At 42.2% G+C, this 19,062-nt stretch overlaps 1 protein-coding gene across 1 annotated transcript in view; it reads right to left on the reverse strand.

Moving 5' to 3' along the window:
* LOC132404001 (5'-3' exonuclease PLD3-like) overlaps nt 1–17,527 on the reverse strand; it is a 36,500-nt gene extending 18,973 nt beyond the window's left edge. Inside the window, exons 1-2 of the mRNA XM_059987929.1 lie at nt 17,455–17,527; nt 3,291–3,368 (exon numbers count right to left, since the gene is read on the reverse strand). Of these exons, the coding sequence (XP_059843912.1) occupies nt 3,291–3,368 (78 nt within the window). The 5' untranslated portion in view covers nt 17,455–17,527. The remainder of the gene's footprint in view (nt 1–3,290; nt 3,369–17,454) is intronic.
* Between the last annotated feature and the right edge of the window lie 1,535 nt (nt 17,528–19,062).

The following is a 19,062-nucleotide window of genomic DNA, read 5'->3' on the forward strand; positions in this document are numbered from 1 at the left end:
TAACTTCCACTGAGTACAGGCCCAGTGTCATCAAAAGCTACTCATACATCAACTCCTTTAACCCCTGGATCATTCTTGTAAACTTCTTCTGGACCATCTCCAGTGCCAGCACATCTTTTCTTAGGTATGAGGCCCAAAACTGTTCACAGTACTCCAATTATGGTTTGACCAATGCCTTATAAAGCATTACATCCTTGCTTTAATACTCTCATCCTCTTGGACTAACATTTGCTTCTCTTATCACTGACTCAATCTGCATACAGTATAAACCTTTAGGGAATCCAACACTAGGACTGCCAAGTCCCTTTACACCTCTGATTTTTGAATTTGGTCCACCAAGATAATAGTCTACACATTTATTCCTTGTAACAAAATGCATAACCATACACTTCCCTACACTGCATTCCATCTAACACTTCTTTGCTTATTCTCGTCATTTGTCCATGTCTTTCTGCAGACTCTTTGCTTCCTCAACACTATCTACCCCTCACCTATCTTTGTATCATCTGCAAACTTAGCCACAAAGCCATCAATCACATCATCCAAATCATTAACATATAACCTGAAAGCCTGATTCTCCCAATCTACCTGTATATTGAAAACCCCCGAGACCACTGTACCATTGCCCTTTTCCCATTTCTTCTCTTCCATTGTAATTTGTGTGCCACATCCAGGCTAATATTCCAAGTCCTGTATATGATTCCAATTTTTTAAATCGAAAGAGCCACTCCAAGCCCACTGCCCACCTGTCTGTCTTTACAATAGGAGGTGTAGCTCCCAGCTGTGATCTTCTTTCAACTATAACTCCGTGATGGCCTCAACATCATTCCTGTCAATTTCCAGCTGTGCTATATGCTCATCTACCTCATTTTGCATTCAACGTGCATTCAAACATATTGTAACACCTTCAATCTTGTATTCACCACCCTTTTCAATTCTGTCTTCATGTCACCAGAAGGTAAATTTTTATCCCTTTCAGATCTTTTTGCCTTTATTTTCAATTCTGAAGACTTTTGTAACCACTCCTGCATTCTCCTTCCCTTTTACTTAATTCATACTTTTCCAATCTGTTGAACCCATCGCTTTTACTACTTAGTTTATCCGTAGCCTTAGTTATGCAATTTGCTATGACCCTGGTCCTAGCTAGGCTCAGGTAGAGGCTGCCCCATTGGACCAGCTCCCTTCTTCCCCGATACTGGTGCCAGTGTCTCACCAGTTCAAACCCACTGCATCCACATCAACCCTTGAGCCATGCATTTAGTGCTCTGATCTTATTAAACATGTGCCAATGTGTACATGGCTCAAGTAACAATCCAGAGATTAACACCTTTTTGATTCCATTTTAACTTAGTCCCCAGCTGCTCAAATTCTCTCAGCAGAACTTCTTCCCTTGTTTTTCCTACATCACTGGTACCCACATGGACAATGCCAACCAGGCTTTACATCTCCCACTCCAAATTGCTCTGCAGGTCAGATGAAATGTCCCAAACCTGGGCACCAGGCAGGCAACACAGCCTTTGGAACTCTAGATTCTTGTGACAAAGAAATGTGCCTATTCCCCCAGCTACGTGTTGTTTAATTACATTTCGCTTCTGTCCCCCCTCTTGAATGCCCCCCTGAATAATGGTGCTACAGTTTGGTTGCTCATCCTTCCTACAGTCTCCACTCCCATCTGCACAGGAAGCATAAACCCAGCCCTGTTGGACAAGCTCAAGGTCTGAGGCTCCTCCAGAATGACTTCTTGGATCCCCCTGTCGGCCTGACTTACAGGCAAGCTCTCTTGTGTCTGGCCACAGACCAAGTCTGAAATAGATGTGACTTCCTCTTGAAACATAGTGTCTGGGTACTCTCCCCCTCTCTGATGCATCCAAGCCATTAGCTTTGAGCCAGAATCCTTCAAGCAGCTAACTCTTGCTGCAGATGCGGTCACCAGGTACAACATTTGAAGTCCACCAGCTCCCACATCTTGCAGCTGCAACACATCACCTAATCCTGCATCTGTTCTTCACTCAATGGGTTGTAATTTGGTGTCCCTTTATTTAACTCAGGGGTTCCTGGCCTGGGGTCCACAGACCCCTCGGTTAATGGTATGGCATAAAAAAGGTTGGGGAGCCCTGAATTAACTACTATAAAAAGAACTTTACCTGTTCTTACTGCTTCGCAACTTTGCCTCCTTGCTGGAGGCTCTCAAGCCAAAGCCTCAGATTCCCATTCCTACACTGGCCCACTTCCACAATGGCCACTCTGCTGTACCCCACCTTCCTTTTATTAGCTGAGTTGCCACACACTTTAAAAAAGCTGCTAGCTCCTCCACTTTCCTGCTCTGGCAGCTCTAAATGGAGAAAAACGATCAAACTCTCAAATGTAGATTCAGCATCCTTATCACAGCCCATTCCTATGACTATAAAACCTATCAAAAGTTACTCATTGTTCTAAGATGACTGAAGAAATTATATTACATAAGTATATACTATTATACAAAAAACATTAATACACCTTCTAGAATTGCTTTGAGAAAAGTGATGCTGTAAAAAAAAACGTTTTAAAAATTTTTACTGAAACCTTCTTTAGCCAAAGTAGTTAATAGAAGATAGAATGACCATCTTCAAACTTTCCTGTTGCAAATGAGAAAGAAATATCCCAAGGGGATGATGCCAAGTGAAATAAGTTTTTGTACTTTTGTTGCTCAGGTACAAGCTTCACGTAAAGGATGTGTTATATAATGTGGAAACCATAGAAAGGATGCAGAGGAGATTTACAAGAATGTCGCCTGGATTGGGGAGCATGCCTTATGAAAACAGGTTGAGTGAACTCAGCCTTTTCTCCTTGGAGCGCCGGAGGATGAGAGTGGCCGGACAGAGGTGTATAAGATGATGAGAGGCATTGATCGTGAGGATAGTCAGAGGCTTTTTCCCAGGGCTGAAATGGTTACCACAAGAGGGCACAGGTTTAAAGTGCTGGGGAGTAGGTACAGAGGAGATGTCAGGGGTAAGTTTTTTATGCAGAGAGTGGTGAGTGTGTGGAATGGGCTGCCAGCAACGGTGGTGGAGGCGGATACGATAGGGTCTTTTAAGAAACTTTTGGATAGGTACATGGAGCTCAGAAAAATAGAGGGCTATGGGTAACCCAGGTACATAATTATGTGGGCCGAAGGGCCTGTATTGTGCTGTAGATTTTCTATGTTTCTAATTTGCAAACTAACATACGCCGAATATATTTAATACTTGAACTATTTCATTTGCCAAGCTCTTACACAACTATGATCCCTTTGCCTATGCATTGTTATTTACCCATTTGTTGATGTCTCTCCTGTGGCACTTGTCTTTCAACATATGCAGCAGGTGATGTAGGTTTCCAAAAGGCTTCATCTGTGGGGAGATAAAAGGGACACACACTTTGACACTGCACTGTTGTGATATGTTTACAGCTTTCCAAGATAATTGAGGTCACACAGTAAACTTCTGTCATCATAAGTAAAGAATTAGATATATCACAACTCAAGTTATTGACTAAAAAACACAAAGTGCTGGCAGAACTCAGCAGGCCAGACAGCATCTATGGGAGGAGGTAGTGACGATATTTCGGGCCGAAACCCTTCATCAGGAGTGAAGTAACATGGGATGGTCGAGGGGGCATAAGAAGTGGGGGGAGGGATAAAGTTATGAGCTAGGAAGTGATAGGCTGGAGGGAAATGGGAAATGGCCACTTCTTATCCTCTTCCCATAGATGCTGTCTGGCCTGCTGAGTTCTGCCAGCATTTTGTGTTTTTTATTTATTTCCAGCATCTGCAGATTCACTCGTGTTGCCTTCAAGTTATTGACTGATGTTTTTGTCAGTGATTATTTGGAAGGACACTACACTTCTGTAACACTAGATGGCAGATGCTAGCCATAAAATATATCAAACATTAAACAGCCTGGATTTTCCATTATATAATGAGCAACATGTGAAGTAAATGAATTACTCAGCTGATATTTCTGCAACTGGTAAAACTGGTATGCATCCTTTTTCCTGTTAGTTCAAAGTCACAATTAAAGATATTGTGAAATGCAGATGTTAATTTGTTATAAACACAATTCTGTTGATTAGAAAAATAAGTTACTGAAAAAGTAATTTGTTTAAAAGGTTTTATGAAAAGCTTTTCAAGCTTTTTGTTTCAAATTGCTGAAAGAGCAGAACTTGGTGTAGAACAGTGAAATATATTTAAAGATAAGGAACTAGTCCATGGCCTCCCGCACTTTTGCTTTCTGAGGACAAAATATTAGCAGGAACAGGGGAAATAGAGGTAAATCATGGGGCAGAACATGCTTTCAGTAGATGATCTGCATGAGTGACACCCTAATTCTATTAGAAAAGTAGGGATGGAGATGGTGGAAGATATGCCTTAATCTTCCAATTCTTCCTAGATACAGGGAAAGTGCCAAATAATATAGGAAAATGTCATATGAAACATAACTGCTTTAAAAAACATGCAAGAACATGTTGAAAGCTATAAGATGTCAACTTAAAACTGGAGGTGAGTAAGAATTGAGAAACAATAATCTTGGACAAATTAACGGGTACTTAGAGGGGTCTGAATTAATTACAGAGAGCCAGCATGGATTTCTGATTGATCATCCCAAATCTGCAGGTACTAGAAATCTGAAATAAATACAGAACATGCTGGATCTCAGGTAGCATGCGTAGGAAGAGAAAAATGTTAATGATTCAGGTAGAAACTGCTCCTCAGAAGTGGGAAAAAGGGAGAACAAGTTGGCCTTAAGCTGCACGGAGGGTGGGAAGGGGCAGCAGGGGAAAGAATTTGAACTGACTTTATTTCTTACATCCTTCACATACACGAGGAATAAAAATCTTTATGTCACGTCTCCATCTAAATATGCCATGTGCAATCATAGTCATTTATAATAATTTATAATAAATAGAACAGTCAATGTAATACTGAGTACACACAAGTCACTGTGAGTTCATCAGTCTGATGGCCTGGTGGAAGAAGTTGTCCCGGAGCCTGTTGATCCTGGCTTTTATGCTGCGGTACTGCTTCCCGGATGGTAGCAGCTGGAATAAATTGTGGTTGGGGTGACTCGGGTCCCCAATGATCCTACAGGCTCTTTTTACACACCTGTCCTTGTAAATATCCTGAGTCATGGTAAGTTCACTACTACAGATACGCTGGGCTGTCTGCACCACCCTCTGCAGAATCCTGCGATTAAGGGAGGTACAGTTCCCATCCCAGGCAGTGATGCAGCCAGTCAGGATGCTCTCAATTGTGCCCCTGTAGAAAGTTCTTGGGATTTGGAGGAGATCAGGATTGCCCAGTTTGCAGAGCTGTCTCATTAAGGGTTAAAAAAAAGGGCAGCTACAGAAAGGATATAGAGTGGGAAAACTCTATCCACCTTTCAGGGGAGATTCTGAGATAGTACATTGAAATTGGTAATCTGGTTTAAAATTGTCACATGTACAGTGCAAAGCTTGCCTTTGTTCATACAGATCATCTCAGTGAATAGAATGCAGGATGAAGTGTTACAGTACAGATAATGTAGAGTGCAGATAGACAGTAAAGCTTGGGGTAGATTGAGTGGTCAAGAGTCTATTGTGCTAGGGAAACATTAAATATTCATATAACAATGGGATAGAAACTGTCCTTGAGCCTGATGGGACGTGTTTTCAGAATTTGTATCTTGTACACAATTTGAGGGGGCTGGGGAAGAGAATGTTCAGGATGGCTGGGGCCTTTGATTATGCTAGCTGCATTACTGAGGCAGTGAGAAACATAAATGGCAAGGAGGATGGTTTTGATGATTTGCTGAGCTATGTCCATGACCCTCTGCTGTTTCTTGTTGTCAGAACAGTTGCCGTGCCAAGCTGTGATGCTTCTGAATAGGATGCTTTCAATAATGCATTGACAAACAGTGGTGAGAGTCGAAGGGAACATGCCAAATTTCCTTATCCTCCTGAAGAAGTAGAGGCATTGGTAAATTTTCTTGGTCATGGCTGGACCAGGATTAGTGATCTTCACTCCTGTGAATTTGAAACTCTCAACCCTCTTGACTTCAGCACTATTGATGGAAACAGGAGCATTGCATTGTCCTCTTCCTCTTCCTAAAGTCAATGGGCAGCTCTTTTGTTTTGCTAACCTTCATGTACTCTGACACGTGATGATTTGAGATACATCAACTACAATGATAGCATCTATACATTTATAGGTGGAGTTAGAGAAAAAAAATCTGGCCACACACTCATGTGTGTAAAGGGAGTAGAACAGGGGGCTGCGGATGCTAGTGTTGAGAATAATTGTGGCAGTGCGTTGCTGCTTATCCTTACTGACTGCACTTTGCTGGTGCCAGACAGATAAATGTTACTTGATAGTTGATTTGCAAATAACTAAGTACAAAGAAGAATTACCTTCCAGTCAGAGGGTAGGAGAAAGAGGACAACTGAATGTAATTTTGTTCCTATTTAGTGCATGGATTTACGAATACAAATTTCATAGAATTCAAGAGCATAAAATAACAAAAGTAACGCCATTTTGAAGGCAGTGAGTGGAGTGGTTTGTGCACTGGACTTCCTTGAGAGTTCAAGGTGACAGCTGGGAAGTGTAAGCCATCACTCCATGGCAAGCCTATAGTCAGTTTTCATTCTGAATATTGACACAGAAACTTATATTGATTAAGTTCAGGAGAACTTCTGAAAATTCAGCTTTATTAGAATGAGTGTAGAATAACTTTGAGTATTATTGGTTGATTATAAAGGACTAGTAAGGCAAGTCACATGCTGAGGCTGGATAGCGTTCAAATAGGAGCCATTAGATTTCAAATTCAATGCTGCAATTTAAATTATTCAGCAGTTTAATAAGCAAGACAAGCAGATGAAAGTTTTTAATCAGTAGGCCATTCACAAATGGCTGTAAAGGTCCATATAGGAGTGGAGGAGATTGTGACAAGTTTAGAGACAGCTAAGCTAAGGAAGTGTAGCTTCCTTATAAGAGCTGTTTATGATGTTCTCCTAACTCCCAAAAAACCTCTGACCCAATGATCTGAAGCTCGGTTCAAGGAAGATACACGTGGAGGCACAGTGAGGTCCTCAGACGTTTGGTGTCTGTTGTGGAGAAGCAAAGGCTGAATAACAACTCTAAGCCCCATATGACTGGACGAACCACCATCCCCTTTGTCCGGCGAGGACAGACAGCGCCATCCTCAGTGACATGGTTGTTGTCAGCCTGCCTGTGACTGGAACACAGCTGTCAACCTTGACAAAAGGCTAATGTTTCCCCCCAGAAATAGCTACTACAACCCTCAGACCAGACTTGGTCTTGTGGTCCAGCGGACTGAAAACTGTAGTAATGTGAGAGCTCACAATGCCCTGGGAAGGTGCAGTCTTTGAGGCGTATGAGCAGAAACATGTAAGATACGTTGAGCTAGCCACGGATGTTGAGCAGTGTGGATGGAAGGTGCAGATTTTCGCAGTAGTGATGATTTCCAGGGTCAGATTGCTGAAGGGGTTGGGAATCCAAGGCCAGGGCTAGGGCCAGCGCCGAGCTATAAAAGAATTCTCGGAAGTAGCTGAGTGAAGCAGCCAATGGTTATGGATGAAAAGAAGTGACAGCAGCTGTGCCCTAAAATGACACATGGGTGGCCAGATGTAAAGGGGACTGCACCTGGGATGCCAGGTTGCACTGTTCAGCCCTCTGGAGATGTAGTAGGCTTGAATTGACAGAACATTTAAGAAAGTGGGTGCCCACCCGATGACCCCTGGGAAGCATCTGCCACCCACCTGTGGTGAACTATATATACCCGTCTGGACACGGCCCCCCCCCCCCCCACTGACTGCTCCTGTGGCTCCTCCCACAGACCCCGGTATAAAGACGATTGAGGCCTGAGCCCTGCCCTCAGTCTCCAGGATGTAGTATGGTGGTCACTTGTTGCTTGTTCTTTCTTCCAGTCAATAAAAGCTGATATTTCGCCTCACGTCTCAGAGAGTTATTGATGGTGCATCACCACCGAGCCTCACCTCAAGATCTCTATGATATGACCTGACTTAGGATCTGCTTTGTCAAAGGGATTGAAACATCTAGTCCTATGAGCTCAAAGTATATACTGACCAAATGGAAGCAAAGAAATATCCCAATGAGAAATTAGTACCAATTTTGCTTAGTGCTTTTGGTTTAAAGGCATACAGTTTGCTTCAAATTTTGACTGGTCCAACCAAACCAGCATAAGTGATCTTTGCTGATATTGTAAAAGTTATGCAGGAACATTTAGAGCTAAAGCCAGCGTTGAATGCAGAACACTTTAGGCTTCAGAAACAAAATCAAAAAGGAGAGTCCATTTCAGCATACATTGTGGAATTGAAGAGATGGTCTGACCATTGTCAGTTTAGTAATAGGCTTAATGATACACTAAAAGATCATTTAGATTGTGTAATCTTAAAATAAAGCAATCAAAAACAGCTCCTGAGGCACAACTTACATTCTATAGAGCAGTTGAAATCGCTGTTTCAATGGAAACCACAGACAGATACAATTGAACTGCAGTCAGAAACAAAAGTGAGCTTGAACAAAATGGCATTATAAAAACAGAAATCAGCTTGGGTGAACAAATTTTGTTATCGTTGTGTGTGGCAGAGGTTCAATTCACCAAACAAATACAGATTTAAAGGTGAAACTTCCCAAAAATGCAAAAAAGTGGGTCACATACAAAGACCATTTTGGGAAGACAAAAATAAATGGACTGTTCAGGGAAGAGAAAAAGTTAAAATCATCAATCTGCAGTTTCAAGAAGAGCACTAATCTGCATGCTGTTGATGAAAAATCTGATAATGCTGGGAGTGTCACAGGACTGTGCAGCATTGATAAAATTAACAATAGACAAGCAAGATGGCTTATGCCAGAAGAGAATGGCAAATTAATTGTAATGGATTGGACACTGGTTTGGCTGTTTCAGTCATTCCACAAAATGAGCTTGAGAGGCATATTAGATACTAACTGAAGCCTGCAGATAGCCATTTAAGAACTTATACGGGAGAAAAGCAAATTCCTGTGGGAATGACATTCATAACAGTAAAATACATCAACCAGTAAGCCACATTGGGTTTGTATGTAGTAAAAACAGGAGGGCCAGCATTGTCAGTGTGTGATTGGCTGAGACAAGTACAACTTGATTGGAGACCCATCCACTGTTTGCATGCCACATTCTCTGCAATGAAGCCAACTGAAAACAAATTAAGGAAGTTAGTGGATGATGCCACAACAGTCACCATGCCAAACACCATGAACTATTGCCCAAACAGGTGTTGGTTGCAACCTCCGTGCCTCCATATGCTCCGTGGGGGGCATATGGGACCAAGGAAGGACCCATGTTGCTCAGAGGAAGTGTGAAAGTGAAGAAAGTGGTCTGACTGCAACACTTTTAGTAAGCAATACATCTGAGAAAGATTTTTGATATGTTAATCAGACAGTTATATGCAAAATGTGTCTTGGTTTTAAACAGGAAGAGAGTTCACGGAGCTTCTGGAAAGTTGCAAGCACTCAGCTTTTGCGAATATAAAGAACCGAAAACTACTCTGCGTGCATTAAGGTTATTGTATGAACCTCAAGTGGAAGACAAAAGGCTGTTTGTAAGAGTAAATGCAACGACCAAAGCCCAGCTGGATGAATGGAAAGCCAGAAAGAAAGGAGTCAGTGGAGATGTGAAATAAGAAGATTTGCCACATCGTGCTGTGGAGGAGGAAACCAGGAGGAGAGATCAGCTCATAAACAGGAGCAACAGAGAGATTAAGAGAATACTTCAGTGAACTAAGTGCACCTTTCCAAGATCAAGATGCACAAATTAGAAGAAGAAAAAGGAGCAGAAGAAAGGTGGCTACCACTATCAGAATCATTTACTGTGACCTCTAGGTCACGTACTACAGCCTCCGTGGAGGCAGCCCCAGAATTTGAGATTACTTCACAGCCAGAAGTCGCACCTACCAGGCGGAGTGATTCCCCGATCGGGAAAGACATTATCCCACAAGAGTAAGAAAGGCTCCAGAGCGATTAAAGCTTCAGGCCTGAATGGGACAATTTAAAATTTGCTATACTGCGGATATCCATATACTGTATATTAGTTGTACTAAACATACTGTGTATACAGTTGGAATGCATTCTCTATTGAATTGGAGTTTATAACTAAGCAGGGAGGAGTGTTGCATATTTAATATCTCAGTAATATTTGAGTAATCTGGTATGTATATAGTTGATTAAACATTCTTGTTGCTTTAAATAATTAACTGCAGGTTATATGTTTAAATACACAAATTGCATGCATTCTCATGCTACCATGTGACATGTATCAGATCAGAATCAGGTTTATTATCACTGGCATGTGACATGAAATTTGTTAACTTAGCAGCAGCAGTTCAATACAACACATAAAAGAACAGAAAAATATAATAAAATAATAACAAATAATAAATGAACAAGTAAAACAATTATGTATATTGAATAGATTTTTTAAAACGTGCAAAAACAGAGATACTGTATATTTAAAAGAAAGTGAAGTAGTGTCCAGTGATTCAATGTCCATTTAGGAATCAGGTGGCAGAGGGGAAGAAGCTGTTCCTGAATAGCTGATTGCATGCTTTCAGGCTTCTGTACCTCCTAACTGATGGTAACAGTGAGAAAAGAGCATGCCCTGGGTGCTGGAGGTCCTTAATAAAGGACGCTGCCTTTCTGAGACACCACTTGCTGAAGATGACCTGAGTACTTTGTAGGCTAGTACCCAAGATGGAGCTCACTAGAGTTACAACCTTCTGCAGCTTCTTTCAGTCCTGTGCAGTAGCCCCTCCATACCAGACAGTGATGCAGCCTGTCAGAATGCTCTTCACGGTACAACTACAAAAGTTTTTGAGTGTATTTGTTGACATGCCAATTCTCTTTAAACTCCTAATAAAGTATAGTCGCTGTCTTGCCTTCTTTATAACTACATCAATATGTTGAGACCAGGTTAGATCCTCAGAGATCTTGACACCCAGGAACTTGAAACTGCTCACTCTCTCCACTTCTAAAAACATAGAAACATAGAAAATAGGTGCAGGAGAAGGCCAATCGGCCCTTCGAGCCTGCACCGCCATTCAGTATTATCATGGCTGATAATCCAACTCCGAACCCTGTACCTGCTTTCTCTCCATACCCCCTGATCCCTTTTTTCACAAGGGCCTTATCTAACTTCCTCTTAAATATAGCCAATGAACAGGCCTCTACTGTTTCCTGTGGCAGAAAATTCCACAGATTCACCACTCTCTGTGTGAAGTTTTTCCTCATCTCAGTCCTAAAAGGCTTCCCCTTTATCCTTAAACTGTGACCCCTCATTCTGGACTTCCCCAACATCGGAAACAATCTTCCTGCATCTAGCCTGTCCAATCCCTTTAGAATTTTATATGTTTCAATAAGATCCCCCCTCAATCTTCTAAATTCCAGTGAGTATAAGCCTCGTCGATCCAGTCTTTCTTCATATGAAAGTCCTGCCATCCCAGGAATCAATCTGGTGAACCTTCTCTGTAATCCCTCAATGGCAAGAATGTCTTTCCTCAGTTTAGGGGACCAAAACTGCACACAATATTCTAGGTGCAGTCTCACCAAGACCTTGTACAACTGCAGTAGAACCTCCCTGCTCCTGTACTCAAATCCTTTTGCTATGAATGCCAACATACCATTTGCCTTTTTCACTGCCTGCTGTACCTGCATGCCCACCTTCAATGACTGGTGTACAATGTCACCCAGGTCTCATTGCATCTCCCCTTTTCCTAATCAGCCACCGTTCAGATAATAATCTGTTCTCCTGTTCTTGCAACCGAAGTGGATAACCTCACATTTATCCACATTAAATTGCATCTGCCATGAATTTGCCCACTCATCTAACTTATCCAAGTCACCCTGCATCCTCTTAGCATCCTCCTCACAGCTAACACTGCCGCCCAGCTTTGTGTCATCCGCAAACTTGGAGATGCTGCATTTAATTCCCTCATCTAAATCATTAATATATATTGTAAACAACTGGGGTCCCAGCACTGAGTCTTGCGGTACCCCACTAGTCACTGCCTGCCATTCTGAAAAGGTCCCGTTTACTCCCACTCTTTGCTTCCTGTCTGCCAACCAATTCTCTATCCACATCAATACCATACCCCCAATACTGTGTGCCTTAAGTTTGCACACTAATGTCCTGTGTGGTTCCTTGTAAAAAGCCTTTTCAAAATCTAATATACCACATCCACTGGCTCTCCTCTATCCACTCTACTAGTTATATCTTCAAAAAATTCTATAAGATTCATCAGACATGATTTTCCTTTAACAAATCCATGCTGACTTTGTCCGATGATTTCACCTCTTTCCAAATGTGCTGTTACCACATCTTTGATAACCGACTCTAGCATTTTCCCCACCACCGATGTCAGGCTAACCGGTCTATAATTCCCCGGTTTCTCTCTCCCTCCTTTTTTAAAAAATGGGGTTACATTAGTCACCCTCCAATCCTCAGGAACTAATCCAGGATCTAAGGAGTTTTGAAAAATTATCACTAATGCATCCACTATTTCTTGGGCTACTTCCTTAAGCACTCTGGGATGCAGACCATCTGGCCCTGGGGATTTATCTGCCTTTAATCCCTTCAATTTACCTAACACCACTTCCCTACTAACATGTATTTCCCTCAGTTCCTCCATCTCACTGGACCCTCGGTCCCCTACTATTTCCGGAAGATTATTTATGTCCTCCTTAGTGAAGACAGAACCAAAGTAGTTATTCAATTCGTCTGCCATGTCTTTGTTCCCTATGATCAGTTCACCTGTTTCTGACTGTAAAGGACCTACATTTGTCTTGACCAATCTTTTTCTTTTCTCGTATCTATAAAAGCTTTCACAGTCAGTTTTTATGTTCCCTGTTAGCTTTTTCTCATAATCTTTTTTCCCTTTCCTAATTAAGCCCTTTGTCCTCCTCTGCTGGCCTCTGAATTTCCAGTCCTCAAGTTGCCGCTTTTTTTTTTGCTAATTTATAAGTTTCTTCTTTGGACTTGATACTATCCCTAATTTCCCTTGTCAGCCATGGGTGCACTACCTTCCCTGGTTTATTCTTTTGCCAAACTGGGATGAACAATTGTTGTAGTTCATCCATGCAATTTTTAAATGCTTGTCATTGCATATCCACCGTCAACCCTTTAAGTATCATTTGCCAGTCTATCTTAGCTAATTCACATCTCATACCTTCAAAGTTACCCTTCTTTAAGTTCAGAACCTTTGTTTCTGAATTAACTATGTCACTCTCCATCTTAATGAAGAATTCCACCATATTATGGTCACTCTTACCCAAGGGGCCTCGCACAACAAGGTTGCTAACTAACCCTTCCTCATTGCTCAATACCCAATCTAGAATGGCCTGCTCCCTAGTTGGTTCTTCAACATGTTGGTTCAGAAAACTATCCCGCATACATTCCAAGAAATCCTCTTCCTCAGCACCCTTACCAATTTGGTTCACTCAGTCTATATGTGGATTGAAGTCACCCATTATAACTACTGCTCCTTTATTGCACGTATTTCTAATTTCCTGTTTAATGCCATCCCCAACCTCACTACTACTGTTAGGTGGCCTGTACACAACTTCCATCAGTGTTTTCTGCCCCTTAGTGTTATGCAGCTCTACCCATATCAATTCCACATCCTCCAGGCTAATGTCCTTCCTTTCTATTGCGTTAATCTCCTCTCTAACCAGCAATGCCACCCCACCTCCTTTTCTTTCCTGTCTATCCCTCCTGAAGATTGAATATCCCTGGATGTTGAGCTCCCATCCTTGGTCACCCTGGCGCCATGTCTTTGTGATCCCAACTATATCATATTCATTAATAACTATCTGCACATTCAATTCATCCACCTTGTTACGAATGCTCCTCGCATTGACACACAAAGCCTCCAGGCTTGTTTTTACAACACTCTTAGCCCTTACACAATTATGTTGAAAAGTGGCTCTTTTTGCTTTTTGCCCTGGATTTGCCTGCCTGCTACTTTTACTTTTCACCTTACTACTTTTTGCTTCTACCCTCATTTTACACCCCTCTGTCTCTCTGCACTTGTTCCCATCCCCCCGCCACATTAGTTTAAATCCCCCTGAACAGCAGCAGCAAACGCTCCCCCTAGGACATTGGTTCCAGTCCAGCCCAGGTGCAGACCGTCCTGTTTATACCGGTCCCACCTCCCCCAGAACTGGTTCCAATGCCCCAGAAATGTGAATCCCTCCCCCTTGCACAATTTTTCAAGCCACGTATTCATCTGAAATATCCTCCTATTTCTACTCTGCCTAGCACGTGGCACTGGTAGTAATCCAGAGATTATTACCTTTCTGGTCCTACTTTTTAGTTTATCTCCTAACTCCCTAAATTCACTTTGTAGGACCGCATCCTGTTTTTACCTATATTGTTGGTACCCATGTGCACTACAACCACTGGCTGTTCACTGTCCCATTCCAGAATGTCCTGCAGCCGCTCAGAGACATCTTTGACCCTTGCACCAGGGAAGAAACATACCATCCTGGAGTCTCGTTTGCGGCTGCAGAAACACCTATCTATTCCTCTTACAATCGAACCCCCATCACTATAGCTCTCCCACTCCTTTTCCTTCCCTCTTGTGCCGCAGAGCCACACATGGTGCTATGAACTCGGCTGCTACTGCCTTCCCCTGATGAGACATCTCCCCCAACAGTATCCAAAACAGTATATCTGTTTAGGAGGGAGATGACCTCAGGGGACTCCTGCGCTACCTGTCTACTGCCTTCTGATCCCTCTATGAGGATTGGTCTGGGTTCCTTCATTTTACTCTTCCTGAAAGTCCACAATCAGCTCTTATGTCTTACGTACATTGAGTGCAAGGTTGTTGCTGTGATACCACTCCACTAATTGGTATATCTCACTCCTGTACACCTTCTCATCACCACCTGAGATTCTACCAACAATGGTTGTATCGTCAGCAAATTTGTAGACAGTGTTTGAGCTATGCCTAGCCACACAGTCATATGTATACAGAAAGTAGAGCAGTGGGCTAAGCACACAACCCTGAGGTGCGCCAGTGTTGATTGTCAGCAAGGAGGAGATATTATCACCAATCTGCTCAGATTGTGGTTTTCCGGTTAGGAAGTTGAGGATCCAATTACAGAGGGAAGTACAGAGGCCCAGGTTCTGCAACTTCTCAACCTGGATTGTGGGAATGATGGTATTAAATGCTGAGCTATAGTCGATGAACAGCATCCTGACTTAGGTGTTTGTGTTGTCCAGGGGTCTAAAGCCATGTGGAGAGCCATTGAGATTGCATCTGCTGTTGACCTATTGTGGCGATAGGCAAATTGCAATGGGTCCAGGTCCTTGCTGAGGCAGGAGTTCAGTCTAGTCATGACCAACTTCTCAAAACATTTCATCACTGTTGATGTGAATGCTACCGGGCGGTAGTGATTAAGGCAGCACACATCATTCTTCTTAGGCACTGGTATAATTGTTGCCTTTTTGATGCAAGTGGGAACTTCTGCCTGCAGCAGTAAGCGGTTGAAAATGTCCTCTGGCAGCTCATTCCTAATATTCACCAACTAGTTGGCTGGCACAGGTTTTCAGAGCCTTACCAGGTACTCCATTGGGACCTTCTGCCTTGCGAGGGTTCACTCTCTTTAAAGACAGCCTAACATCAGCCTCTGAGACAGAGATCACAGGGTCACTGGGTGCAGCTGGGACGCTGCATGTGCCTCGCGTAAAGTAAACCCGAAGTTCGAACACATTTTGGACTTCCTTTGAATCAGTTTAATGTTTTGAAGTTACATCATATAGTAAATTGATAATTGGTATGAAAACTTCATTACAACATGTGTTTATATGCAGTCACACCTAGTGGAAACTGCGTCAAGATTACAAAATTTATTGCAGGAATTATAGAAACGTACTGCACAAAAACAGACCTTTTCAGCTCTCCTTGTCTGTGCTGAACATTATACTTACATTCACTAATCCTATTTTCTTGGCAATATGCCAAGATTCTCCTCTTTTCCTATACTGTTCAAATGTCCTTTAAAGATTGGATCTGCCTCCTTCACCTCCTCTGGCAGCTCATTCCGAATATTCACAAACCTCAGTTCTTCTTTAAAACTCTCATTGCTTAGACCATGGGTAGTGTAGTGCATGCAGTTAAGGTTGACACACCACAGCAAGGTAGGGCAGCAAAAGGGAGAGTACAGATGATTATTACTAGGGTGTTGCCTGGGATGAAGGCCTGTCGTTATGAGGAACGATGGGATAGATTGGGTTTATCCTCACTGTTGGAGACTTTCTGGAAATTTATATAATTATGAGGGGCATAGATAGGATAGTCAGAATCCTTCCCCAAAGTGGGGAGTCTAGAATGACAGGGCACAGATACAAGGTAAGAGGGGAAAAATTTAAAGAAGAACTGAGGATGGTGAACATTAGGAATGAGCTGCCAGAGGAGGTGATGACATGCCAATCCTTCTGCTCCCTCAATTCCTAGGCCTCTGAAGACAAATATAGCGAATGTTTTCTTTTCACTTCTTTGTCCACTGGTGTCACTATTTCCAGGAAGCTTTGGGCTTGCACCCTAAGATCCCTTTCTACATCAACACACCTAAGTTCCTTTCAGTTTCTATATTCTAACAGAATTTGCCTTCCTGAACTGTGAGCTGATGCACCTTGGGAAGGTAAACCAGGGATGGCTTGAAGCTGTAATGATTGATTAGTGACAACTAATCTCCACCCTTGTATGCGTATGACACCAGCCACTGGAATTATTAAGATCTGAGTCTTTCTTACATCAGCAGGTCCCTTTCCATCCATTATTTCTGAAAAGAGAGAGACTCATTACACTTATTGGGGACTCAAATCAAAAATTCTGGTGGAACTGTGAAGAGATTTACTCTTGTTTCATTAAAGCCTTCTAATAAATATGAAATTCATCTCTTGCTTACTTGTAATTAAACATTGATTTACTGCTTTTTTATATTCATTTTGAATTAAATTTAAACCTGAGTGATAATATCTAATAACGCAATTTTTACCTTGAAATTAACTGGAAACATGATGGACAATCGGGGTGGAATATGAAAGTTAAATGTTAGTCAGAAGGCAAGTTATTCCTGTTAATGTTATAATAATGATGCCAATGCCGCCAGTAAGAGATTTCCACAAACCATTTGCTACATTAACATAGAAATTTAGTGCAGTTCATTTCTATTATAGACTGAAGGGTTAAGTAAACATACATTTCTGCTTTTAGTCTTTTCTAGGTAAACCATGTATACCTGTCTGGACACGCCCCTCTGCTGACTGCTCCTGTGGCTTCTCCCACAGACCCCTGGATAAAGGTGATTGTGTCTCTGCTCCTCCCACAGTCATCCAGCATGGACATGGTCCATTTTGATGCTAATAAAAGCCTTTCAGTACTTACTCTACTTCCAGTTTTTTGGAGTTATTGATAGTGCATCACCAGGATTAATCTCTTGTTGATTCTCCAATTCTTTTGTAGATTTGTGTCCACATGCTCCTTGTAGTCACTTAATACTTAATCACTATAACCAATATTCAACAAACGTATGTAGGCTGATCATCTGTGAGAAGACGTCATGGTCCTCATTTCTTTCAACAAATAAATATAAAAGACATAAGATTACTCCAAGAAGAAAGAAAGGATGATTGATCTGACAAAAGTACCAAGGTAATGCTGGAAGTTACATCTAGATTTGGCACAGCTACATCTAGATCCTAGCACCTTTTGGGGATGAGGTAGGGCAATTCAAATTTCAGAACAATAACCAACATAGCTTAATGTTATTTTAATTATGTGCGTGTGATGCAATGGAAAGTTCCTTGTTAACAAATACCAACAGTCTCAAACAGAATCAGCTTCAATTAGCTGTTGAAATGGCAGCAGAGTCCTAAACTCTGCCAAATGCCAAAGTGCCAGACTTGTTGAATGACAGATGGCGCCTCATCTATGAATGCACTCCATTGCTGGATGCCAGTACTAGAGTTCAATTTTGTCAAGTTTCCCGGGGGAATCTTATAGAGTCCCCTCAGCTCTTCAAGATCAGAAGCCCCATTGATTTCAATGGAGATTTCGTCCTCTTAAATAAGAGGATGAAGTGCATTGTTAAATGATTTTAGTTTTTAATTAGAGACACATTTTAAAATATTGTTAATTATTTATTTTTTCTTGCTTTAAATGTTTCTTAAGATAATAACTTGCCTGAGGTAGGGCCAGGACCTTGGCCCCACCAAAGGCCTTGTGGACACTTCAAGCTATTCATTGCAACTTTTGACTGTTCTTCTGTACCAGTAAGTACAGGTGTGACGTACCAGCTCCAGGGTACTGAAGGCCTGAGTGAGCCAGCTGTCTGGTATTTTGCAACACCTTTACAATGGGAATCTGAGTCAGGAAAAGATACTGATGCTATGGAAGACTTCCTGCTTTGTTCCTGGATCCAAGAAGGCGACTCCATTTGAACTTAATGACTACAGACCAATTGCCCTCACAACTCAGGGGATGAAGGTGCTGGAGAAGCTGGTCCTGACTTACTTTGAACAGCAGGTGAGATCTTCATTGGACCCTCTACAGTTTGCCTGCTAACCTCATGTGGGAGCAGATGATGCCGTCATCTACCTGTTGCAGAGAGCTCACTCCCACCTGGATGATGTTGGTAGCATTGTGAGAATCATATTTTTTGATTTCTCTAGTGCTTTCAAAACAATCCAGCCACTTCTTCTGAGCGAGAAGCTGCAAAGGATGGGTGTGGACAATTCTACTATCTCCTGGATTACTGACTACCTGACAGATAGACCCCAGTTTGAACGGCTGGGCAGTACTCTGAGATGGTGGTGAGAGGCACTGGAGCACCACAAGAGACTGCCCTGTCTCCGTCTCTGTTCACACTGTACACCGCAGACTTTCAGTACAAATCTGAGTCTTGCCATTTTCAGAAGTTCTCTGATGATTCTGCAGTGGTTGGGTGTATCAGGGATGGGCAGGAGTGGGAGTACAGAGGACTGGTTGACAAGT

The sequence above is a fragment of the Hypanus sabinus genome, chromosome 2 (genome assembly GCF_030144855.1).
Source record: "Hypanus sabinus isolate sHypSab1 chromosome 2, sHypSab1.hap1, whole genome shotgun sequence".
NCBI classification, from domain to species: domain Eukaryota; kingdom Metazoa; phylum Chordata; class Chondrichthyes; order Myliobatiformes; family Dasyatidae; genus Hypanus; species Hypanus sabinus.